This window comes from Notolepis coatsorum, assembly GCF_963971535.1.
Source record: "Notolepis coatsorum genome assembly, chromosome: 12".
Classification (NCBI taxonomy): Eukaryota; Metazoa; Chordata; class Actinopteri; order Aulopiformes; family Paralepididae; genus Notolepis; species Notolepis coatsorum.
Genome location: NC_140176.1, coordinates 67,663,933 through 67,691,249, shown reverse-complemented (window position 1 = coordinate 67,691,249; position 27,317 = coordinate 67,663,933). Strand labels below are relative to the sequence as shown.

Here is a 27,317-nt window from a genome sequence, read left to right as displayed (position 1 = left end):
GGGCTGTCTCAGCGAGGATGTAATAATTAAAAAAAAAAATTAAGAAGTGTGAGCTGGTGTGTGTGTGGGGGGGGGGGGGTGGTGGTTCTGTTCATCAGAAACATATTTTTCCTCTTTCTTTCTCCGTGAGCAGCTGTTGGAGGAGTGAATGAGCAGGCGACTGAATGCTTGATTGACAGAGGCATTTGTCCGGAGGTGTCTGGGATCGGCAGAGACAATCGCCCACATCAAGCCTTGGTATTACAGACCAAGGCCCACTAATACGCCTCGCTCACGTGAACACCCCCCAGGGCCTTTTGTTACCCGCCTTAGTTTCAGGCTGAACGTCCGCCCGGCACAGCCTCTCTCCTGCCTGCGAGGAGGTGCCGTCTTGAAGGAACCCCACCCCCCCCACACCCGTCCTCTTCCCTTTCTTTCTCCAAGCCTCAACAGACTGTGTGGAAGTTTGGGGTGTGCTCGGCTACACGCAGATGGTCTCCATAGTGAGCACGGCTGTTTGGGTGGCTGTTTTTACCAGAGTGATGCCAGTGATACATTTGCCACACAAACGTAACCAGCGTGATGTGAGATGGCAATTTTTAGAGTTGTTGCATCATTTATCCGGGAGCCAGATAGTTCCTATAATTAACAGAAATCATAGCTTGTGGGCAACTTCCCCCTCGGGCCGGAATCGCTTTTTTTTGTTTTGTTTTTTTGCTGTTTTCATTTGGTCACGTTGAAGTCGAGTCACCAGTCCTGTCAGCGGTCATCAGGATGTTTTCTCCTGCCATCAAAGTATTAGTTTGTCTTCTGCAAGCCATGAGTTTATAGCCGTCACTAACATAACAGTTCCCCCTGCATGAGCAGTTAGACTCGCTCTATTCTCATAACAACTCTGAACAGATCTCTCTCTCTCTCTCTCTCTCTGCATGAGCAGTTAGACTCGCTCTATTCTCATAACAACTCTGAACAGATCTCTCTCTCTCTCTCTCTCTCTCTCTCTCCTCTCTCTCTCTCTCTCTCTCTCTCTCTCTGCATGAGCAGTTAGACTCGCTCTATTCTCATAACAACTCTGAACAGATCTCTCTCTCTCTCTCTCTCTCTCTCTCTCTCTCTCTCTCTCTGCATGAGCAGTTAGACTCTCAATTCTCATAACAACTCTGAACATATCTTTCTCTCTTTCTCTCTCTCTCTCTCTCTCTCTCTCTCTCTCTCTCTCTCTCTCTCTCTCTCTCTCTCTCTCTCTGAGCAGTTAGACTCGCTCTATTCTCATTCAACAACTCTGACCAGATCTCTCTCTCTCTGTCTGTGTGTCTCTCTCTCTCTCTCTCTACTCCCTCCCTCCCTCCCTCCCTCGGACTCTTCCCGTACAGATAGGATTCTATCCAGGAACAGTTCCCCTCCAGGACAGTGCGTTCTGGCCTCCATGTACCATTATAACGCATCTTACAGCCTCCTCCCAGCTCTCATACACAGTACCCTGCGCGGAGCTCAAACAGGCGGAGGCACTTATCCACATCCACGCCGTGAGAAAAGCAAAACAACATCAAGCTGATCTGCAGTTGGCCAGTCTGCTCTCTCTGCCGGGTCTGTAGGGCCTTGCCCCATTGGTGCCCCCCCCCCCCCGCAAGGGCAGAGTACAAGAAGGGTCTGGAAGGGGGTGCAGCGGTGCGGCCACGTAGTGGGGCAGCCTGTTCCCCTGCTCTCATCATTAGCCAGTCCTTTTGTTACAGTAAAGCCATACCTCACGGAGCCCAGATGCAGCGTGTCCAGATTAGATCTCACACCCGCGAAGAGCCTTGAAAAGAACTGAGCCTAATCCTCCGGCACCGCTCTCTCTCTCTTTTCTTCCCGCGCGCTCGCTACCACACACGACCTGTGCACGGGCGACTGCACACAGACACACACAGGCAGACACACACACACGCACACACGCATACTGAGACTTTGAGATTTCTTAGGGTCTCCTGCATTGCTGTCTGTTATTAAGTCCTCTGAACGCTCCTGGTCTGACATCCCAGGCCTTGTTCCCATTGTTACACAAACCAGAGCAGGAGATAATCGAGGAGTGAATTAAATTAAAAATCTAATTTTGCGTTAGGCCACTCCCAATTGCCACACCCCGTTTGGCCAGTTGGCATGAACACACGCACACACCTTCATGCCAAATGTCAGCCTCCTAGGGCGAAACCTGTGGCCGCTGGAGAGTGGAGACACTATTGTGGAATTTGTGGACCGACCAACCAGACGACAGGGTGACCTAATAGAGCTACTGGTCGCAGCAAAAATAAAATAAAAAAAGGAACCATAAAACAACCTGTTTTGCATTGTTTAATATTCACCACCAGGCTGAAATGTGAAACATCTGAAACAAGTCTGAACCACAGCGTTGGCATTTCTCTGCAGTTTTTCCCATGTTTTTTCGTTCTTTTTCTTTTAATAAATATATTGCTGAAGAAACTCCAGATTTTAATGTAGCAGCTCTGCTCCAGCTCTTTTTTCTGCCCTGGTGTTTAGCACACCGCTAATTTGGTTTCAGTTTACAAACTTATAAGGGGGCTTAAAAACCCCAAAGCAGCCTCTTCACCCCCTCCGCCCTCTGCATGGCTGTCTTGTTTCACCACAGCCACAGTGTGATGTTGCCCTTGGCCTGTGCGTGTGATGTTGCGTGAAGCCACAAGGCCATTGGCAGAGGGGGACTCTCTCAGTACGCAGTCCCTGCAGTGAATAGCGTGCCGTTAGAGAGACAAGAGAACAGCAAAGTGTTAAAAGACAAGTTCAATGTCACGTGAGGAACCTGGCGGAACCGTTGGCCCGCGGGCCGGTCAGTCCGAGAGGAGCTTCTCCCACGGCTCTGGAGGTAGGAGTTCCACAGGTGGCCGTGTTACACTTGGAGCTGCCTCTGTGCGGGCTGGCCCTCGCCGATATTATGCTTTCTTTGGTGTTGTTTTTGCTTGGAGTGACGGCGATGCTTGCAATTCACACCCTTCTGTGGTCTCATAAAGATCTTCAAAGCGTTCCTGCACCGGTGTTAATAGCCGTGTCCGTTTTATATAGTGTGTTTGAACACGTCCGCGAGCCCATAAACCCGTTCCTTTGACATGGTCGAGTGGGAGAGAGCACACAAGCTGAGCAGCTACGGTACACCTGTGTTGCTTTAGGCTGTGATCGTATTGGACGCCTTTTTGAACACGCCAATGCTTTTTTTCCCCTATTGTTTTCAATGGTTTTGTTGCAACAGTCAGGCGGGCGCGCGTGTCTTTGAAGCGGTGCTTTTTTGAAGTTGCAACTTTAACCGCGCAGTGTACCAACGTCAATGTCCCCCACTTGTCGACGGACCAATCAAATCAACCGAGGGGAGGGATTACAAATCGGAGGTATCTGAAGAGAAATCAACAGCTGTCGATGTTGAAAACGTCGTAGTTGCCAACGTTAGTTAGCATTAGCTATCAATGCTAATGGTAGTAATCAGGGTTCGAAATTAACGGGGGCTTGGGGCATAATGCCCTTGAAAATGGACAAAATGCCCTCGAAAATCAGTTAAGGGGGGCAGAAAATGCCCCCGACAGTTTACTAATTATATATATATATTTATCCGGTAATGGAGCGTCTGTGTATCGTACGGTTCAGATGACGCGCAAATAAAAAAATTCATTTGGCGGAGCCGAGAGAGGTGAACACTGGCTGCAGGCGGCAGCAGCAGCAGCAGCAGCAGCACTGCAGCCAGGTGCTAGTCAGTTTGTGTAAAAATGGCAAGCACAATATAAATCAATCTTCATTACGACTTTAAAAACATAGCCATTAACATTACATAGGCCTACACACATCTTGCCATAGCGTTAGCAGTTTGTACAACACAACGCACGTTTTAACTATGGTAGCCCGACGCAGCTTGCAAGCTAATACTGTACAGTCAATGAAATGTCACCGTAGCTACTAGCTACTGTAGCAGAGGAGGAAATGGGAGTCTGAGAGGCGGGGTGTTTAAAGACAATGATAGGTGTTTATTCAACATCCAAGAAGGCTAACATACAACTGTGTTTTACTAACTCCAACCGGGACTATTGCCGCTTTCGTGCCGCTTGTTGATGTTATGAACTCCTCCTAACGTTACCGGAGCTGAAGGTGCCACACGCTAAAATGTCCGTGGGGACCACGCGCCAACCCATAGATAGTTCCAACTCACCGAATTACGTAATCCACCACAGTTGCACTCAATATTTAAATAATGTTAGTCTAAATAAATGTAGACAGATACATAATAATTTCAAGCAGAAAACGAATCTTTCCATTAAGAACTGACAATCAGGGAATTTAAACATGGTTGACAGTTTTTTGTGTTTATATTAAAGAAAGGAAAGTCTAGTGCTGGCTGAGCATATTGTTTGTTTGCACTAAGTTAATACTTTGACAAATGTAGCCTATATTTTTCAGTCAGTTCGGTCTTTGTGTGCCAAACATTATTTAAGGCTGTAAACACTGTAACACTGTAAACCTTTTTATTTATTTTTTTATAAATGAGAAGCATGTTTAGATTTTAATAAAAATTAACGTATATCGAACCGAACCGAAAACCGTGACCCCAAAACCGTGATACGAACCGAACCGTCCATTTTGTGAACCGTCCCACCCCTACCGTTTATCATAAAAATTCAGTGCCCCCGAAATAAAAAAAGAAAGCCCCCGAAAATCAATTAAGGGGGGCAAAAAAAGCCCTTGAAATTTTCTTTTAATTTCTAACCCTGGTAGTAATGTATGTAACGTTAGCTGAGGTAGCAACGGTATTCATGCCTTGCGTTTGAGCAAAAAGGTGTCCAATCTGATCACAGCCTTAGGCACCATTTTACTTGTGTATTATGATACTCTGGCAGGTATAGGACTAGTGTGTCTACTGTCCTGTGTCCTTCTGCTTCGAGCTGCTGTCAGGCAGAACCCAAGGGGCAGACATTTTAGGGGAAAAAAGACCTTGCTTACCTTGTTTAATAGGGGGGTGATGAGAGGGGATTTGGGGAGGGCGTGTTTTTATAAAGAAATTGGGGGGCGGGGAGGGAGGTTAGAATAACATACCTGTATTTTGCTGTCCAAACTCTACTGTAAATTGTAGGTGTTATTTTTGTTCAAAATAAAAAATAAAAAAGCGCTCATGAGCTTCAGCACCTGAGTCGACCGGAGTACAGACGACGTCTCCACCCCCTCCCCACCACTGCACACTGAAACACGGCCTGGTTTTCCTCTCTTACTGCTAGAACACACCGAGCGCCACTAAGGCCAGAACACACACGTTATAAATCCCTGCGCTCTCTGCTTCCGTCTGTGTGTGCAGGTCGGTCCGCGGCCCCGCGAGGTCCTCCGCAGTGTAAACGCTACGTAGAGAGTCGTTGACCTCGCCGCTCGTTCACGTCAAAAAGAAGTGAGACGGATGAGCCGCTCTAGGCCTCGCCCCGTGGTATTTACACACTACAGACACAATATTGGATCACATGACCATAGGAAACACCCCGGTCTAATGGCTGACGCTTGTTGTGGTCTGATTTTAGTTTCCATGGCGACGGCACAATATATTTCTGGACCGCCAGTTTTCGTGTGTCTGCATGGCATCCACTTCCTACTCAATGGGAATGCTATTCACGTTTCCACGCCCTGCCCCCGAGATCATTCTTATTTTTCTTCATCATGTGGTTTAGATTTGGGGAGGTTGGACAACATGGTTCTCGTCATCATGATCTAATTTCAAACCCCGTAATAGACTGAAGCGTATTGATCTCTGTAAACAGTTTGGCTGCCGGGGGATTGTATCTCGGACGCTGAGGTGAACTGTGCTGTTTATACTACTGCGATGGAGACTGGTGAGAGGCTAAACACTGTTATACTGCCCCCCTCATGGTCGATCAATCACTGGACTCATCTCACAGAGGTTTTAAACTGTGTGAGTCAATGTTTGTATCGTTTTATTACCTGCATCGCTTTACCCTTTTTCTTATTCTCTCTGCATTGTTTATTTTATGCTTGTTTTATTTATATTTTACTGCTGTGAAGTGTGAAGAACAATTGTTGTATGTGCTATAGCTATACAAATAACGTTTATTATTATTGTTCATCATAATAATAATAATAATAGTTTTGGTCTTCTTAAGACGACTACAGCGATACATCTCTTGTAAGTACGAGATCATTGCACGTCTCATTTTACAGAATCGTTGATTTTAAATCAACGACTCTATTTGGTCGACAAAGTCCTCGACTACCAGTCGACTAATAGTTCATTTGGACGAGGACAGCCTTGAGACGCGTCAGTCGTCCTGCATGCGGTGGTCAATAATACATGGGCCTCCGCGGAGCTGGTGTGAGAATTCGTCCCCACAAGTGACTCGCATAACATGGGCTAAATATCTGGGATGTCTGCGTCGGGGCTATTTCTGCCTTCTTTTCCATGTGGAATACCACATGCTACATTGAGTCGAGCGAATGTGGTAACAAGATGCTCATAACCAACTGCTGAGCGGGAACATTCCACCACTGGTTTCCTGATGTTGTTTTCATGGCCCGCGCAGAAAACGGCTGCTCCCGTTTTTTCTCTCTCTCTCTCTCTCTCTTTTTTTTTTTTTAAATAGATCAGTATTTAAACTATATTGACCTGACTAAATGGTAGATCTGTTATACTTTTTCCTCCTCCTTCCTGGTCGTTTGCGCTGCCCTACTGCTGATGTGGGGTGGGTGGAGTCACCAGCCACTTCTTCAGTGCAGAGTTTCACTGGGAAGCCAGTTGTGTTCGTGGGGGCAACTGACCACCGCTGTCGGAAATTGAAGCCACTTCCACAGACTTATTCACAATCCACTAACGGGCTAACATTATTATACAAAGTGCTTGTTGTTCTTGATGCAGTGTAAAATGCTCCGGAGGGCGCCTGATTGAAAATGTCATAAAATATTTAGAGGATGTATTTGGCTCTGAGCCCCTGGCAGAGAGCCTCACTGAATGGTACCAGGGCTACAGAGTCCATCCCCATTACCCTCCAGCTCACTGACTGCTCTCAAAATAAAGGCCGTGTTGCCAAGCCTCCGTGGGAGCTTTAGTTATAAAGAGCTGTGTCCACCTGGCCTCTTATATTACATCCCCACAAGGAGAATATGAAGGGAGTAGGGCTGGTGGAAACATGTTGATGTATCTGGTGAGAAGGAATTCTACAGTTGTTGGCATGATCCATTGCATGATGATGACACCTATAGACATGCCAGATCCTTTGCATGATGACACCTATACTATAGACATGATGCCAGATCCATTGCATGATGATGACACCTATACTATAGACATGAATCGATGCCAGATCCTTTGCATGATGACACCTATACTATAGACATGATGCCAGATCCTTTGTATGATGACACCTATAGACATGCCAGAGCCTTTGCATGATGACATTATGGACATTAGCTGGCCCTATAGGGACATTATGGACATTAGCTGGCCCTATAGGGACATTATGGACATTAGCTGGCCCTATAGGGGACATTATGGACATTAGCTGGCCCTATAGGGACATTATGGACATTAGCTGGCCCTATAGGGGACATTATGGACATTAGCTGGCCCTATAGGGGACATTATGGACATGATCGGGTCCTATAGGGGGCATTATCTGGCCCTATAGATCTTTACACAGAGCCCATATGGCGCCTTATCTCTGTGGTCCCGGCCTGCTTGACACTCACTGCAAAACAATCCCAAGTTATTCCCGTCTCTCTAGGCAGATAGCGGCTGTTTGCTGCCTGGCTGTGGTCTTCTTAATGTTAGTATGTTGCAGGCAGCATTAGGAATGTCTCCTATGGAAATCAAAGAGAGAGAGGGGGAGGGAGGGGGGGGGGTATTCAGTTGCAATCTATGATGTAGGCCTAATGTCACCCTATAGCTGGTCCAATGTTTATTCCTAATGAGAGAGAGAGAGAAAATGTGTATTTGTGAGAGAGAGGCATTCAGTTTGTTTATATTTGATTTATTGACTGATGTCAAAACTGACATGTGGTGTGTGTGTGTGTGTGTGTGTTTTGCACGTGCATCTTCCTACATTCGCTAGTCCTCTACTAAAACTTTTAAAGACTGAGGAGGAATGAAGAAGTGAGAGAGGGAGAGAATGGGAGAGTAGACAGGAAGTGAAGAGAACTCACGTCAGGCCGCCCAGCCAGATGTGTGTGTGTGTGTGTGTCTCTCTGTGTGTACGAGTGTTTTGTGCGGTGAGTGGGTGGGTGCGTCAGTCGGGCCAGGCTTCGCAGTGCACTCAGGCGCTGTGTTGCTCTCTCTCCGCTGAGTGGAAACATCATGAGTCTGTGGGACGCCCAGAGGAACAGCCCTGTTTCTCCACACTGAGAGAGACACACACAGACACAGACACACCGAGAGAGAGAGGAGAAGAGAGAGGGAGAGGGGAGTGTGAGAGAGAGAGAGAGATGTGGGAGTAGGAGGTAAACCGGAGGAGAAGTGGAACGGAAAGGAAACAGAAAGTGAAGAATTGGAAAGTGAGCAGAGCAGAGACCCAGAGGACAGACTGGACCCCCCCCCTCCTGTGTCTGGTCCAGTTCAGGCCCTCGGCTATGCTATGCTGGCCCAGAGAAACGGCCTCCCTCCAGGCCGCATGACGGTGCCTCTGAAGGATTGCCCCGACCTCCTGGACGGAGACTTGGTCGACGTGGACGACGACGACGACGTGAAGGGCTGCTGCTCCCCCTCTCCCTCCCCGGCCTCCGGAGGCTGCCCCTGGGCCCGCCTGGCCGGCGTGGACGGCTGCCTCTCGGAGCCCTACTGTCTGTGGTTCCAGCTGCTCGCCAGGGCCTACTGGGGAGAGGTGGAGCTGGGGCTCGGCGGGCCCGACCGCACCGCGTCCTGGGCACGGCTCCGGGAAGCCTCCCGGAGGAACTGCGTCCGCTCTCGGGTAAGGTTAGTTATTAAAGATATAATGGGACGCGCTGTCAGCCGGCAGGGTCATGCATACCTTTTTTAGGAATGTCAGGAGTATAGCGGTAGTGGTCCCTGTCACCGGCTGAGATATGCGCAAAGACGATATCAGTGGCTTGGCAGAGTCGTATAGGGTTACATGGGAAGTCTTCCGCGAGGGGCGGAAAGGTGGAGGGATGGAGCTCGGGGGTGTGTGTGGGGGGGCACGGGGCGGCTACACTTTGTTGTGTTGTCTCAGGAATTTTGTGTGCGTCACCCTGCTCCAGCGGCCGGGTAGTCCCGTTTCACTGACCGATATCTTTTGTAATGGGAGTGCTTGTGTGTGTGTGTGTGCGTGTGTGTTGGGGTTTCACGTTTCGTTTATTGTAGGTCCCCATGGTAGCTTAGACTGCACTCTACGGTGCTCAAGAGGACAATAGTGTTTTGTTGCTGTTTTTTGTTGTTGTTGTTGTTGTTGTTGTTGTTTTTTACAGCGTGGCTTGAGCCTCACGTTTACTTCTCCCCAACTACATTAACACCTGCTTCAAAAGATGAACGCATTCCTAATATTTTTTCCCCATAGGTACAGCATATACAGCCTCGTTGGAATAAAGTCAGTCACTGTTGAGCCGTATTGGAATAAAGTCGGTCACTGTTGAGTTATGGACTGAGGTGGAGGACTGGAGCCATATTTTCCTATGGAGACGTGAATGGGTCTTGACTAATGCCTGCAGAGCAATGACCCGTGGAGAGAGAGAGAGAGGGAGAGATGGAGAGAGAGAGAGGGAGAGATGGAGAGAGAGAGAAGGGGAGCAGGGGAAAGAGTAACGAGGGCAGCCGCCCAAAGGTGACTCACTTAGAGAGGTGCCGTGGGGAGGGAGGCTGACTCTGCAGGTAATGGATTCCCATCCGACGGCCACCTGGACACATGTGGAGGTAAACAAACAACACAGATGTATGCAAATGCATACTCGGCATAACTGCAGGCTACTTCACCCGTACACAAGCCACGCCTTCAGCCTGTGTCAAATGAAACCTGTTCTAACTTCTGGGTAAAGAGATTGTGATGCTGATGGGGGGGGGGGGGGACTCCACTCCACTGGATACTAGGTGACTTGTGTGTGTGTGTTTGGAGGCCTGCACTTCAGAGGAAAGCCATGGCATTATTAGCAGTTGTATTAATTTACTGTAAATTGTCTTAGTGCAGTATTGACTAAACTCCGCACCATGGGAGATCAGGGCTTTCTGCTCATCCGCTCCCAGTCTGTGGAATGCTCTCCCTGACCACCTGAGAGCACCACAGACTGTGGAGGCTTTTAAAAAGGGCCTAAAAACTCATCTTTTTAATAGAGCCTTTTGTTGATTTTTATCCAGTTTTAGCTCCACACATTTGATGTTCTTTTACCAGTTTTAGCCCTTCTTATTTTATGTTTTTTACTTTTACTATTTGTTCTTTTTATTCCTTACTCCTTGCTTATTATATATATATATATATATTTTTTTACTCTCTTCTCTTGCTAGCTTTTATGTTATTTTACAATGTAGCACTTTGAGATTTGCTCCACAACTATAAAGTGCCCTACAAATCAAATATATGATTATTTATTATTATACTCTCCCTGGTCTCTCTCTCTTGCTCTCTCTCCACTCGCTGCAGGTTGTTGCTGCTTCTCCTGCTCTATAATTCAACATGTTATATATATAGAGAGGAAGCTGTGTGTGTGTGTGTGTGTGTGTGTGTGTGTGTGTGTGTGTGTGCGTGCGTGTGCACACTGCCTTTTACGACACCCATTGCATAACTCGACATGAAATTTTAAGAATGAAAACAAACTACATTGAACCCGTTAACTCTCCTGTCAACTCTCCTGTCCTCTTCTCTCCTATCCTTTCCTCCTCTCCTCTCCTCTCCTCTCCTCTCCTCTCCTCTCCTCTCCTCTCCTCTCCTCTCCTCTCCTCTCCTCTCCTCTCCTCTCCTTTCCTCCCCTCCCCTCCCCTCCCCTCCCCTCTCCCTCTCCCCTTCTCTCCTCTCTTTCTTTCTTCCTCTCCTCTCTCCTCTTCCCTTCTCTCACTTATCTTCTTCTCTCCTCTTCTCTCCTCTCCCCTCGTCTCTCCTCTCCCCTCGTCCTCTTCTCTTCTGTCACTCCTCTTCTCTTCTCTCACTCCTCTCCCCTCTTCTCTCCTTTCCTCTCCTGGCCACAGAGTGTGTGTACTGTGGAATATGTCCAGGCTCTAAGCCACAGGGTTGTGGTGATTTCACCAGGCAAGGCGTACATTTCGGTCCACACCCAGCCCAGTCTCCTGAGGCCCCTTCATCTATGCTCACAGGCAGAAGAGAGAGGGAGAGAGAGATGGGGTGGGGTGGGGGGTTAGAGAGAGAAGCTCTGTTTTGGATTCCATATACCTTAACATATTATGTAGGCGTTTCCTCGGCTGTGGACTGGTCTGTGAGTGATTGCTTGGCGGGCCGTCCTGGCCTGAGTGACTGCTTGGCGGGCCGCCCTGCCCTCGGCACACTGCGGTGGTGTCGACGGCAACCGCTAACTCACACCCTGTGGTGCTGTGGTCGGACTCTGCCATTATTCTGGTGATGTATGTGACATAAGTCTCTAAGCTCTCAGACAGCTTAAAGTGACGGGCGAGCCCAGAGTGGCTTTTCTCATCCACGCTCTTATGTAGATTTGTTGATGTTGTTGTTGTGTGTTGTGAGTTAGTCAGAGAATCAGGCTTGGGAAGCTAGACGGTTGCTATGGATACTGGTTGCAGTATTGGGAGGATCGCTACTAGTGACTTATTGCATAGAGGAGCTAAACCGAACAAAATGTACAGGGACAGAGAATGCGAGGGAGAAAGAGAATGGGGTGGAGTTGTCTCCCACGATGAAGGGAGATTTATACTGTGGACATTTCCCAACCATATTGTAACCTAAAAATCCACCAGTACTACACACACACACGCACACGCACACACACGCACGTGCACACGCACACACACACACACACACACACACACACACACACACACACACACACACACACACACACACACACACACACACACACACACACACTCAAATGGAACGATCCTCTACTCTAGTATGCTGGCTCGCCCCCAGAAATGTGAGTTCTGGGATGTATGTCTAGACTAACATACAGGCTACGTCCAGGAAATGATGTATTCTAGTGTATTCATTCACTCTATGATACATACACCTGCCTTCCTCTGTGTGTGAGTAATAGTGTGCACGTGCGTCATATCATCTTAACGAAAAGAGGCTCCCAGAATTAGGCGGGTGTGTGTGACTGTATTTTTCTGCTTGGTTACTGTATTTTTCTGCTCTGTTACTGTTGCTATGACGACGGCCATTTGAGACCAGTGTAAAAAAATAAAAAGGTTCTGTTGCTCATCGACGGCTTTGTAATAGAGAACAGTACAAAAAATTCCTCCGGCTGCGCAGATATAAATGTGAAGGTTATCTGAGCGCTGTCGGTGTTGTGTGGCGTGTTATACCTTGTTGATTATAGTAGTGTAGTTATTTATAAAGGAACTGTGTCGTCGTTCTGTCCTTCAGGAAAAGCAAACAAAACACCAAAAGTGGCTAAAAACGCTATCGGCACTGGGGAATTCCTCTGATACCAAGGCCGCAGAGTACATTTCTGTTGGCTTGTACTGTACATACAGGAGCGTGACCCCATTGACGTTGTATCGGTTTGTGTGGCCAACGACTACTATCCAGAGCTAGTATGAGGAAACGTCGTGGATTGTGCAGAGAAAGGACTCTAGCGATCATCAACATCGTTGGTAAGCGAGGAATAGGGCTAGAGTTCCGAAAATCAGGAAGTCAGAAATAATTTAATTCTACTGATGTGTATTTCCTCACCTGTCTAGTCTAGGAAGTAACTACTTCCCCTTATGGCCAGTCAGGGGTGGAGGAGGAGACTCCACTCTGTGACAGTGTTATCTGAGGGGATGGACTCTCATTTTCAACAATGTCGAGATTACAATAGGCATAAAGAAAACTAAAATGACACAGAAACAAAGATGAGTCAGACGATAAACACAAACATTAACATTGGTTCAAACTATTTCTGGTTAAAATAATTACATTAAAAAACATTAAGATTTAAAAGCATTTTTTTTTTTTTAAATATACCAATGCTGTCAGGGCTGTTTTGGTTATTCCACGAGTTCAGAGCACGACATCTAAAAAGCGGGTTTGATAAACTCCTACATTGAGATCTAATAGTAAAGTAATGTAAATTGGTCATTTGTTTTGGAGTGCTTTGTAAATAAACACATACCAATGTTGATCTTGTCTCACATAGTGTGTTCCGCAGGGGTCGGTTCTTGGTCCCATCCTATTCATCACGTTCATGCTCCCCCTCGGTCGTGTCATCGGCAGACATGGAATGTCCTTCCACTGTTATGCCGATGACACACAACTCTACATAAAAACTGCCCCAAACCCCTCTGCAGCTCTGTCATGCCTCACCACCTGTCTTGAGGAGATAAAGGCATGGATGAACAGCAACTTCCTCCAACTAAACAGCAAAAAAAATTGAGGCACTTCTCATTGGCAGTGGCACCCCACACCAGGTTCAGTCTTCACCCATATCTCATCTCGCCTTTGACGGCAAGGTCATCCCCCTCTCCCCCTCAGTCACAAATCTGGGGGTTCGATTTGACCCCCACCTGACCTTCAACATCCACATAAAACACCTCTGCAAGACCTCATTCTATCACCTAAAAAATATATCCAAACTCCGTCCCACTTTAACCCTGTCAGACGCAGAGAAGCTTTTCCATGCCTTTGTCTCCTCAAGGCTGGACTACTGTAATGGACTCTTCATCGGGATTCCTGGCAAGAGCATCCAAAAGCTGCAATACATCCAAAACAGCGCTGCCAGGATCCTGATGAGAGTCGGTAAACACAGGCACCATCCTCCACTCACTACATTGGCTCCCCATCTCATCCCGGATCAACTATAAAATCCTGCTGCTCACCCATAACTGCATAAACGGACATGCACCCCTCTACCTACAGGAACTCATCACTCCACAATCCTCAACCCGTACCCTCAGATCTACAGGTAGCCTGCTCCTTCAGGTCCCCAGTACCCGGCTCTGCACCATGGGTGACCGAGCCTTCTGCTCGGCTGCACCCCGCCTGTGGAACAGCCTCCCCATCCAGCTGAGGGCACCACAGAGCCTGGACTCTTTTAAAGCAGGCCTGAAAACCTATCTATTTCAAAAGGCTTTTGATTGCTAGCTTTTTCTTTTTTTCTTGTGATAAAATTTTTTCTTGTGCGATTAAATTGATTCTTGCTGTTGTCTTTAATTTTCTGTTTATACTATGTTTTTAACTATGTTCTATTTCTTCTTTTATTTTGTATTCTGTATTTTATTTTATTATGAATAATTATTATTATAATAATTTTTTAACTGTTTTAACCCTGTAGCACTTTGGGATCCTAGTGAACGAAGTGCAATACAAATACAATTTATTATTATTATTTATTATAGAGAGAGGGTCAGCAAATGTTGTCATAGTAAGTACAATGAGGGGTAGGTATAACCAGTAGTACATCTAAGAGCAGCGTTATATATACTGTAGATATCACCAGTAATACATCTAAGAGCAGAGTGATATATACTGTAGATATCACCAGTAATACATCTAAGAGCAGAGTGATATATACTAGGTATCACCAGTAATACATCTAAGAGCAGAGTGATATATACTGTAGTAGGTATCACCAGTAATACATCTAAGAGCAGAGTGATGTATAGCATCTAAGGCAGGGGTGGGCAATTATTTTCCCCAGGGGGCCGAATGAGCAACTGAAAATGTGTTGGAGGGCCGGGCCAAAATTCCAAACTCAATTATGCATAATATACATTTGATTTCTATATAAAAAGCAGTAAATGGCATTGTTTTGACCCCTGGTAAGAGTGTATGTTATTATTTGGCAATTAAAAGGTGAGGTTAGCTTTCAAAAATATAATTTATTCAAATATAATTTATTTCCAAAATGATAAACATGTGAAACATTAATAACAAAGGGCATTTTGAGTTTCATATACTATTGAAACAAGGATTTTCTTAGCTTTCTAAAGACATCACATTATCTTATAGCCAAAATAAACAAGACATGTCACTGAACTGTGTAAAGAAAAGTGTCCCAGTTTTGTAGACTTTTTTACTTTACATGCCTATATTAAACATTTAATGTTTTCAGAACTGTGCAAAAAAAAGAAAAGAAAAATCAAGTGTCCCATTTCACTTGTTATATTTCCACATTTGAGTGTTCTTCAGTTCTTTTTTTTCATTCAGTGTGAGAAATCCAGTCTCTGTTGAGCTTTAACAAGTCCATCAAAGTCAGGTTGCATGTCTGAGGTAGAGATGCGAAGCACAGATGCCAGATGTTCATCAGTGAGAGAGGATCTGTACCTGGACTTGGTAAACGTCATGACTGAGAATGTCTGTTCACATATGTAGGTGGATCCAAAGAGAACCAACATCTTCTGAGCATGTCTCCTCATGTTTGGAAAGTTCTCCTCCTTGAGAGCAGAGTAGAACTCTAGCAGTGATGCTGACTTAAAGTGCTCTTTCAGTAGTGAATCAGACTGCAGGTCAATGAGTTCAAGCTGAACAACTATCAACACTGCAGGTAAAGGGAGAGGAAACCAGCTGCATTTCACCCTCAACCTTTTTGAAATCTTGAAAACGCCTTGAAAATTCATCATGCAGTGCTCCCAACATGGATGAGTACCTGTGCCGGTGATCAGCTGATGGTTTGACTTCTTTCAGGGTTTTCATGTGTTTGAGATTGTTGCTGCCTAGTTGCCTTGAAATTAATTGCAACTTTGTCATGAAGGCTTTCACATGGCTATGCATTTCATGAGCAAAAATGCCCTGGCCCTGCAGTTGTGTGTTCAGTAGGGATGGGTACCATTCACATTTGAACCGATACGGTACCGGTACATCGATACCGGTACCCAACGGTACCTTTTTTCTGTACTTTAGTCTCTAAAAATGTAATCTACCTACCTCAGTTGTGAAAAAAATAATCCAAACTTCAAATAACCACACTTTCGACCATTTTCGGCTTGCCCCGACTGCTTTGTTGTTGAATCAAGTCAAATCCTAGGTAAGCATATATTGTGCGTGTGAACATTGACATGAAAAGAAAAAAGTAAAAAATAAAAATAAAAAAATATATATAAAAAAAAATAAAAAACATCTAATTATCATGTAATCTTTCGCGGGCCGGTCAGAATCATCCCGCGGGCCGTACAATGCCCAGGTCTGATCTAAGGGCTCAAGGGTGGTAATTCATAGCATGTCTATATAATACATCAACATAATCCAAGGCAGAGTAATACAGTTTCAACAATAATTTTTCTACTAAACATGGGAAATCAGGTTCTATTTCTATAAAGAAAGACACGTTTCGTTCATAGCCTTTGAACCAGATTATCAACATGAACTTTAAATCATGAATTAATCATCAATCCAGATGTCTAAATATTTATTATGTCGGACTCTTTCAATAGCATCATCACAGCAGGATGACACTCTAGCTAGCGCTACAACACAGAGCTCAGCTAGCCTTGTACCTCCTCTCTCCAACACTTAACTAGCCTTGACCTTAATTGGGTTAAACCTTTTTTTTTCTTACACATCTTTTCTTTCTTCTAGCAAAAGCTACCTTCTTTGTTTACACAATTGCAAGGAGAGAATTGAGCATAACAGTGGTTGTGATTTATCAGGATGAGAGGGGCTTTATTAAACATGAACATGGCTGCTTTACTATAAAGATGAAGTCACACTCCCCTCCTGTTACACTTGAGTAATGCAGTACTTGAGTCATGTGTACTATGACACAACATGTCAACATTTGGAGTAACAATATATGGCTACACGGTTCCTGACCGTTGGAGCTTTGTATATTCCTTCCCACTCTCAAAGTCGCAAAGGGACTTGACTTGCTGAATTTCTAGGACCTAGAAGCATATTAGATCTTTATTATATATCTGAATAATCCTTGTCCAAAGACCCCAAACTGATCATCTGAGTCTATACTGTTCAGGGGCGACAGTGGCTCAGGAGATAGAGTGGTCATCTGGTAATTCCAGCTCCTCCCTGCAGCTTGTCGAGACACTAATTGCTCCGGATGAGTAGGTTGGCACCTTGCATGGTTGCCTACGCTGTCGGTGTGAATGTACTGTATGAGTGAATGTGAAACATAAGTTGTAAAGCGCTTTGGATTAAAGCACTATATAACTATGGGGCAACAGTGGCTCGGGAGGTAGAGCAGTCGTCTGGTAATCCGGAGGTTCCCGGTTCGATTCCCATTCCTCCCGGGCACCGTGTCGAAGCAAGACACTTAACCCCTAACTGCTCCTGATGAGCAGGTTGGCACCTTCCATGGTTGCCTCTGCCGTCGGTGTGTGAATGAGAGGAACAAATTGTAAAGCGCTTTGGATAAAAGTGCTATATAAAATGCACTATTTACCGTTTTACCATTTTTAAATGCGGTCCATTCAGTAAAAACGATGTATCGGATCAGTACTCTGTATCGGCCCGATGCTGAAAATGTAGGACTTGGTATCAGCGGAGATTGACACATCTCTCTATCTTTCTGCCCCTCCCCTCCAGGCCAAGCAGAAGGATGGGCGCGATCAGAGCGAGGCGTCGGCCACGGCGTCCCCCGGGGGAGAGGAGGAGCCGTTCTCCTGGCCGGGGCCCAAGACCCTTCGCCTGCGCCGCACCTCCCAGGGCTTCGGCTTCACGCTGCGGCACTTCATCGTCTACCCGCCCGAGTCGGCCGTCCACTCGTCCCTCAAGGTGAGAGAGAGAGAGAGAGAGAGAGAGGCTGCGTGTGACCGCTTTCCAAGAGGTCAACACAGGGTCAAAACGGGACTCGAATGGTGTTGACGAGGGAGATTTTTTACATGGTCACATTTGACATGACTGGGGTTCACTATGTGGAGCGAGTTTAGGTCCAATCCACTTTGTACTTGTCTGATGATGTTTGTGTTGTATTGATCACCAGGAGAAAAGAACGGTTTAGAAGATGAGGCAATATCAGAGTTTCAAAGTTATGACGCTGCTGACTAGGGGTGGGGTGGGGAAACATTGATACAGCGATATCTCATGATATTTTGATAGATACACTGATCGATATAAAAATAAATGAATTAATAAATATATATATTAATAAATATATGCAATAAAAAAGGATTGGAGTGAGGTGAACAGATGAGGTATACAGTATATATAAAAATACATATGATGTATACAGTATATATATATACAGATGATGTATACAATATAAATATATAAATACAGATGAGGTATACAGTATAGATATATATTTATTGCAGATGTTGACATAATTTGCAGTTGGAAAAAAGGAAATAAACCCCAATATGTCGCAATATCACAGTCTCCTGACTCTAGTATTGTTGTGATAACATGGTATCGCGTGGGGCCTCTGGTGATTCCCACCCCTACCGCTGACCGATGCGGAGTAGTGATCGCTAAACAGATCACTCAGAGATCTATTTTGATCCACTGCAGTCCGAGCCATTTCTACTCAGTCTGTCGTCTGTCATTACTTGGCCATCTGGACCACTGGACACGACAATGTTGCTATTGAGCTGTAAATGTCAGTATCCAGTAATGCCATGTAATGTCAGACCGTGTCATAAGCAGGAGAGAGAGGGAGAGAGAGGGTGGGGGGGGGGGGGGGGGGGGGTCATGCAGGGTTTTTCCCCACTGTGCATCATCCCACCTGGGATGACTGCCAGCCGTCCCATCAGATAACAACATCCCCATCGCAATGCTGCCGCTTGCGTTCCTCCTGATGTCATGGCCTTTCTGCTCTTAATGGGTACATACACTGCAGAGAGTTGTCCGTAAACACCAAAAGGAACATTGCAGGGTTATTTTCTCCACAGGTTTGTAGTCCGGTTTTCTCTTCTTTTTTTTCTTTTTTATTACTTGATGATAAGTTGTATTTATTTTGTTGCGAAGTGTATTTTGACAACCTCTCGACTGTGCTGAGAGCGATTTCATACAAAGCACCTTTTATAACTTTTGGCTGTGGTTTGGACATTTTGGATGTGAAACTGAGGCTCTACAGATCAAATGTTTCAGAGATTTCTTTTTTGGGGTGGGGGGCTATAATATCGAGTGCAAGTTTCTCCCGAGTGGAATGTCTGGGTAGCGACAATGTTGTGTTGGCCTACTTTATGCACGGCTATCGACGCTTCGAGTCAAATCTTGGCCGTCCGCGTGCATCTGTGGTATCATTGTAACTACTTTATAGACAGATATCTGCTGACAGCTTGATCGGAGTTGCTGTTAACGCTTTCAGGTCGAAGTTCTTTGGTACTTTTTCTCAGAATTCGACTGCGGAATTCTCTGTAGCTTTCGATGGCCAGCCCAGTATCAATGCTAATATTATAAATTTTATTGTGATTTCTCCAAATTCTCATCTTACACAAGTGAGATTGTACACCTGGATTTTGACTTAAGCCAAAACTGTGTTTCAGCTAAACTTGCAGCTCCTGTACAGGCAGCAATAACAGCTGGCAGTCATCTTGATTTCTAATGCTCCTGATATATTAACACTTTGAGTGCCACGGATGCTTTATGTCGTTAGTTCATGCCGACTGTTGAATGCCAGCAACGCTATATAGCGTTTGTTTGTCGTTTTTTTTTATTAGCGATTTGAATTCATATTTCATCAATCGAGCCTCAGGTTAGTGCAGCAACCTCTCTCTGAGCTCCATTGGGAAAATACCGCCCCCTATCGTCTCTCCCTGTGTAACTGCACCCCATTGGATTAGAATGGTGGGGGGGGGGGGGGGGGGGGTCCAGTTTCTTCATTTTACTTTTCCAGCAAGCCATCTGAAGAGACCGAAGTGATTGCCGAGCCAGAAAACAGTGTGGAATACATATTTACAGTACCCAGCGCTGAATCAATAAACGCGATCGATATTTGGAATGGCGATCAGGAATTGGAATAATTTTTTTGGAGAACATCTGATCTGAGGTAAGGAATCTATTTTACCAGTCTTGGGATAATCAGAGCTGTTTTCACCTATATATCAATGTGTCCCATAATGTGTGTGTGTGTGCGCGCTGATCAGGAAATAAGAGAATAGATTTTTCAGCTCGCTTCTCTAGCGTGCATAAGTACACATATACTATCGATAATCTAGCGTTTATTTGAAAACGATTCATAAATAGGCCGCAAAAATTTCAGTTTTTTGTGTATTCCACAATATTCCAGTAAATGCCGTTTATCACGGAATCTTTATATTTTCCTGAAACTTTCAAGAAAACAAGGGCTTTTCAAAATGCTATAAAACGGAAATGAACCGATTAAAAAAAAATAATAATAATCCGTTTCGACAATGTTGACTGCAAACAAGTCATTGATAAGCGATGGGCAGATTAGACACAGCAATAATTTAAGACATAGATTATGCGTTCAAAACGCTACCTGTTATTGCACAATTTTATTGCACAATTTTTTTTGTATTGGATTCTATTATATGTTGTACCAATTGCACATCGTTGCGGGCAAGACCACCCGCATTTCATTGTATATCCGTATGCCGTGACAAATAAAACTCTTGACTTGACTTGACTTGGTGCTGGCATTCAACCATGTTTTACCATGTTAACCAGTGGCACTGATAGTGTTAAACCATTAACCTCTTACTGTACCTCTTAAGCCCTAGCCATATTTTCAGAAAATTCGCCTAAAAGTACATCCACTTCTACAAGGTCCATTTGTATGTTCTTGGTATCTAGGGACATCTATGGACCTCAGGGAATGTATTCCCAGTGTCAGACATATTGTGTCTGTTACTATGCTTGAGTAAATTGTAATGAACCAAAGGAGAATATCAATTATTAGTAGTAGTAGTATTTTTTTCCATCTTTGACGGTCAATAACACCATGCTAACATTGACCAGAAGAAGTGAAACATTGCTGTACTAAGTGTACAAAAAATCTAAGCTAAGAGATATAAACACGAAAATCACGTCAACGGTTGGACTTCCGTTGTCGGCGGCTGGTGTGAGATGGGTAGTGTAGTTTTATGAATTTTTGTTTACGTCCATCGAAAGCCCTGGGTCTCCTCTTTCTTAGGACTACAACGATTTTAACAATGCTTCTTCTTCTCATGTCTAAATTGTCTGTTTTCTGGTGCAATGCACAGAGATTTTTATAAGCTCATATTTCGCTAATAACACTTAACCCTTAACCGAGATATCCCTGGTTAACTTGCCATGCGAGTAGTTTTTTCTTTTATTCAATATTTGTATTCATTATTCATCCACTGACCTTGGTGTTGCCATAGGAAAGGCTTCTGAGTTTGCCAAAGGGCAATACCGGCCGCATCCTGCTAGATGGCAGTGTCGCCCACCCTTTGAAACCTTATATCTCACCCTGTGTTACACTCAGTGGTGCAGTCGTAATATGGGAAATGCCCAAACGCCACTTGCACGCGCGCTCCCCCGCACGCGCATACATGTTCCCTCGGTTGCGCACAGAACAGATGATTATTATGCATAAATGTTTTAAATGTAATTGTAGTTACAATTTCTTTAATTGAATTAACTTAAACTAGAAAAGTAAATACAAACTAAATTAACAATGTAACTTAGAGTTAGTTTACAGAAGGACAGTTTCCTTCAGCGACTCCCCGCCGGAGCTGGGCGGCTGCTCCGAGGACTCATTGACGCTGGTGGAGAGGAGTCCGTTGTTATGCTATCGCCTATCGGTATCCTATTATTATGCAAAGTCTAGGTGATAAGTGCCGGCCGGCGCGACGAGTCCAGTGACAATTGTGAACGCATTTTTGTGTGCGCGCGTGCACATCCGTGCGCACTTCTGCCTCAGTGACATACCTAAACGGCGTTTAACCGCGTTTGTGCACGACTGCATGCCTGGTTACACTTAAATCCCTCCGGGTGCTACATTTAGACGGAGCCGAGTAAATCGCTTCATCCGACCACTTCGAAACGCATCTGGCACACTCGATCCATAAGTTGTGCCAAATTATGTCCGGGACCAGATGGACACCAATACTGGAAATCGCGATCAGACAATTGGAATATTCTTTTTGGAATAACCCCGATCAAAGGTAAGGACTATCTGACATCAATTTCAGCTTGATCCAACAATGTTTTCATATCGATCCAGCTGATTAGCGTGTGTAGTGTTTAACAAGAATGCCGTTACTGGCTATCGAAGCATAAAAAAACGACCCCCCCCCCCCCCCCCCCCCCTTTTCATGCATTCATGATGAAACATAATACCTATTATATACATTTGATTTGGAAATGGTAGCGTGTCCAGGCAACGCCAACGCTTATAGTAGAATACACGTAGCGCCCTATAACTCAGCTTTTCTGGAATTATCCCGGATCACTCCTAAACTATACTTATATTCACCACGGGATAACACGCAAACGTATGCATGAAAAAATTATCTCTTTTTTGAATGTTTGACGAAAGAAAGTCACTGTCAAATGACCATAGTATTGTCTCCATAGCTATAATATAGAATATAGATATAGCTCTCCAAACATAGTGACGCACAGTGAAAATATGCTATGGAAACCTGGCACGTTAGCTACAAGGACCAGGCTAATGGCTGGCGTCCAATGTGTTAAGCCCGACCGGCCTGGTGTCGGGCTGAGATTTATTTCACATTCATACCGTCTGTATTAATTAATGTTGTTTCTTTTTCAAATGTAGCAAAGAGTAAAGACCCTAATCCTATCAAAACAGCAGTCAAAGTGTATATTTTCAGCACTACGTTTGTTTACCAATGATTTTAAGTGTTATTAGTGAAATATGAGTTTATAGAATTCTCCGTGCATTGGATCGCATGAATTAGACTCAAATAAAGGAAGCCGTCATGAAACCGTTGTGGTCCTAAGAGAGAGGACACCCATGGCTTTCGATGGACGTCGTAATTTCATATTCAATTTCAATTTCATGTTTCTATACCTTTCTGTGAACGTCTACAAAAAAAAAAAGCTTTGTAATCTGGTGAAAAATGGCGGGGCTATGGACATTATACAATAGTAACTGTAGAAGTGGAGCAATCTTCCATTTACTTGGGTATGTACTTTTACGTGAATTCTCTGAAAATATGGCTAGGGCTTAAGAGGTTAAAATCATTGGTAAACAAAATTTGTGCTGACATTATACACTTTGAGTGCTGTTTTGATGGGGTTAGGGTCTTTACTCTTGGCTACATTTGAAAAAGAAACGCAACATTACTTATATATATATATAATACATTACAGACTGTATTGATCTATTTGTGACGTGAAATAAATCTTGTACCGGGCCGATTGGGTTTAAGAGGTTAACAGCAGTAGCCTCAGGCCAAAGGTTATCTGGCTTTCAGCTGACTGCCCTTAGAAGCCTCTAGCCTGCTTACCATAAGACACAGCTCGGCACTTCTCACAAATATTCAAATTGAAACCTTAAATTTCAACTATGTCAAGTATGTCAGTCACACTTAAAGGGATAGTTCTGATTTTTGGATCCCTTGCCCTGTTCGCTATTTACCAATGATGTGGTTGACCGGTGGAGTCCTCCCGCTAGTTAGCCACAAACTAATGGGGTCAGTGCGGTCAAGCTCCTTTCCGTACAAGCTGACTGAATGTAACTGAAATCTACTTTGTGTGCACTGTGGAGTGGATTTCAGTTAGCTTCAGTCAGCTTGTACAGACAGGAGCTTGACCCCATTGACTTTGCATTAGCTTGCGGCTAACCACCCGGGGCTAGTATGAGGAACAGCATGGATTGTGTCAACAACAACATTGGTAAGTAGGAAATAGGGCTAGAGTTCCAGAAATCAGAACTATCCCTTTAACTAGGAATCTAAACCAGTTCTACCATTACTGTACATCATCACGTTACCATAATCGTGACTTGGAGAAAAAAGGATTTTTTTTTTTTTTTTTTTTTTTAATCCTCCTGATTTCACTTTTACCAAATGTTATTGTAATAATTGTTGGGGACCTGGAAGCTCTTTGGTTATCGTGGTCCCTGGCCTATTGGGGTTAGCCTGAAGAGGGTCAGACGGTCTTAACAGGAAAGCCTTGAGGAAAGCAGGGAGTCTTAAAGGATATCGCGGAGAACATATGTGTTCCTTGAAGGGGGTACAGATTAAAGCAGGCGTGTGGATTTTGAACGAGTTCTCTAGAGGGGAAATTAAGGATTTAAGCTTGAAGGAACCGGGGAGGGGGGGGGGTGTAAACCTGACTGAGAAGTGTCATTTTCCTTTAAAAGCTCTGGGTCTCTCTCAGACAGGCCTTTAAAAGCTCTGGGTCTCTCAGACAGGCCTTTAAAAGCTCTGGGTCTCTCAGACAGGCCTTTAAAAGCTCTGGGTCTCTCTCAGACAGGCCTTTAAAAGCTCTGGGTCTCTCAGACAGGCCTTTAAAAGCTCTGGGTCTCTCTCAGACAGGCCTTTAAAAGCTCTGGGTCTCTCAGACAGGCCTTTAAAAGCTCTGGGTCTCTCAGACAGGCCTTTAAAAGCTCTGGGTCTCTCAGACAGCGCGACGAGGACATCCCCGCCTTCTGTCCCCCCGTGTCCTCGGTCACGGTTGTGCCAATTAGCTGTGTTTTTAATAGAGGCAGACTCTCCCTCTCTCTCCGTCGCCTCTCTCGTCCTTCTTCACTGTCGAGGGACTCTCTTCATCTTCATTAGGGAAAGCCCTTGACCAACATGAAACAATGAGAGACTGTGTTGGCTGACTTTTCCTTTTCTTTCTCTTCCCCATAGGATGAAGACAATGGCAGTCGAGGTAAGCAGCCGAAAGATGTGTTGTGGTTGACTTGCTTGTGTGTGTGTGTGTGTGTGTGTGTGTGTGTGTGTGTGTGTGTGTGTGTGTGTGTGTGTGTGTGTGTGTGTGTGTGTGTGTGTGTGTGTGTGTGTGTGTGTGTGTGTGTGTGTGTGTGTGTGTGTGTGTGTGTGTGTGTGTGTGTGTGCGCGCGCGCGCGTGCGTTGGAGTGTCTTCAAGTCAACATGGTGGGCAGCAGAGACCTTCCAAAGGGAGACTAACCAGGTCCTTCTCACTTTCTGTGATGCGTCGCAAGGCATCGACAGGCTTACTGCCCCCCCCCCCCTCCCCCTCCCCCTCCCACACCTTAGGAGACTAGAGCGGGGCTCCCCCCCCCCCGATGACAGGTGTAGCGGTTTTGACCAAATGTGCCTGTTAAGTAAATATTGGACCATATATTTCAAGTTGTTCTGACACTTACCAAATTAATGTTTTTCCGACTCATTAGATCCACGGGCAAAACAAGTTTGTTTTAGAACCGTCCAATGATCTCACAGTGTCAACGGGAGATGTTCACGTACAGTACTCCAGCCAGGACGCTGGGTTGGCCTCAAACACGGCGCTTGGTGTTGACAATGGGTGGACCGTGACTTATGGGGGAAAAACATGTGGTCTCTTTTTCCACCTAAACTAAAATATGTTTCCGACAACGTTTTAGGGCCATAAAAAGGACATGCATTGGCTGGATCTTAATTCATATTGTCATTTGGCCGGATTTATTTGCAAGTTAACTTTATGCTAATGCGGTCCGGCGAACGCAACCCCTCCCGACTCTCCGGCCCTCCTCCACGTCCCTGCGCCACGTGGCTTCCTCTGCCACTCCTACATGGAACGTTTATAGAACGTGGCACGCTGGCGCTCCTAGGCGCGGGCGGCGGAAATAGTCTTTTCTCAATAGTGCCTGTGTTAGTCCCGGCTCACTTAGAAGACCGGAAATATAACATTTTCATCACATCGGCGCAGCTTTTAATGTGCCATCTTCCTTCTGTCCGACCGTCTTCGGTAGTAGTAGGACCTTGGTGCTCAGGTGGGTCTGTGAGAAGAACAGAAGTCAACATAGCATGTAGAAAATGTTGCTACATCTCCGGTCTCATCTTTCTTCATCTTTCTTTTCTGTTCTCCCAGCTGTTAACGGACTGTTATGCTACCTGGCTAGCTAGCTACCTGTAACCCAGCATGTCGTTCAGCAGTGGAACAGTTAATATGGTCCCCTCTCAATACACTACACAGTGTAGTTGCCGGTAAAAACAAGGGGAAATAATTTTTGAGACAAATGATATCCACATAATCTATTAAATTTTTTTAAATAATTGAATGACTATTTGAATATTTCGAAAATTGATCGCCCATCCCTACCTGCAAGTAAGGTTTTTCACCGCTGCTCTTGCAGCAGGGAGCACCCCTAGGAGTAGAACCATACCGCCCAAAACAAACTGTACATTTATTCTGCATCATCACTAATGACGTGAGAACTACTCTAATGTCAAAAAGTCAAGATAGACTGCGCTCACAAATTATAACTCTGGGTGCTGAAATCCCGTCGAGTATAATAGAAAGAAAGCAATACGCTTGGACCAGCACTCGTGCTGGTCCAAGCGTATTGCTTTCTTTCTAAACTACTCTAATGTCGCCACAATAGGGATGGGATCAAAATCAAGTGTCAAAATCACCCAACCCTTGTAGATTCAAATAGACTTGAAGCACTTAGAAGAAAATGTAATTTCTCGAAATGATATAGAAATGATCTTCAATGGCCGTCTTAAGTAGATGATGGTAGATGTAATTTGCTAAGGGTATTAGCGTCGGATGTTCTGTAATCCCAGTTTTTCGCGAATATAAAGTGTTGTTTCATTGATGCACGTAGTCTTACAAAATGCACTGTTTTGGCCTCGGTAGGGAGATGAGAGGCTTAACTACTGCTTCCTACGCTCGCATGTTTTCTACACCATCCCTGCGTTCTCTAGAGCAGCACTGCAGCTGTGTTCGCGCTCCCTGCAGTGGACGTGGTGAGATAATGTATGTGGCTGCAGTCCCGCTCCCTCATCAGTGCCTTGTCAGTGCCGCTGTGCCGTTAGCTTGGTCAGGCCTCGGCGTTCCTCCAGAGCCTCCGCTCTGCCTGCTCTCCGGCCTCGTCTCTATTCCTCTCACGTCTGTGTACCCAGCCCGGCGTGACGGCAGGGGGACAGTGCGGCCAGCCCCGTTTGCTGCAGTCCCTCCCAGCAGATAGCCACGCATCACATCACGTGCATTTATTTGGAATAGATACACACATACGCATGCTTGCACACATGCACATGCACACAAACACGCTCAATCTGAGCATGACGAATCCTGTCTCATTCTGAAAAGATGAAGGTATTTGTTTACGTTATAATACTCGTGATTTGCTGCAGCCACTGTCCTATTTGAAGCGCTGGGTTACACAGCCGTACAGCTGACTCTTTAGACAATGCAATACGGAATCTTGGCACATGCGGAAAGGACATCATTTCTGCCTCCTCGTTGAACTGCCATAACATCGAT

General features: G+C 45.2%; 1 protein-coding gene across 1 annotated transcript in view; it reads left to right on the top strand.

Moving 5' to 3' along the window:
* The window catches only part of LOC311237884 (rho GTPase-activating protein 21-like), a gene marked incomplete at its 3' end in the record, with an annotated part of 72,261 nt that extends 45,295 nt beyond the window's left edge, over positions 1-26,966 (top strand). The window contains exons 3-5 of the mRNA XM_084325858.1: positions 17,568-17,756; positions 24,737-24,783; positions 26,957-26,966. Coding sequence (XP_084181984.1) covers positions 17,568-17,756; positions 24,737-24,783; positions 26,957-26,966 — 246 coding nt within the window. The remainder of the gene's footprint in view (positions 1-17,567; positions 17,757-24,736; positions 24,784-26,956) is intronic.
* Between the last annotated feature and the right edge of the window lie 351 nt (positions 26,967-27,317).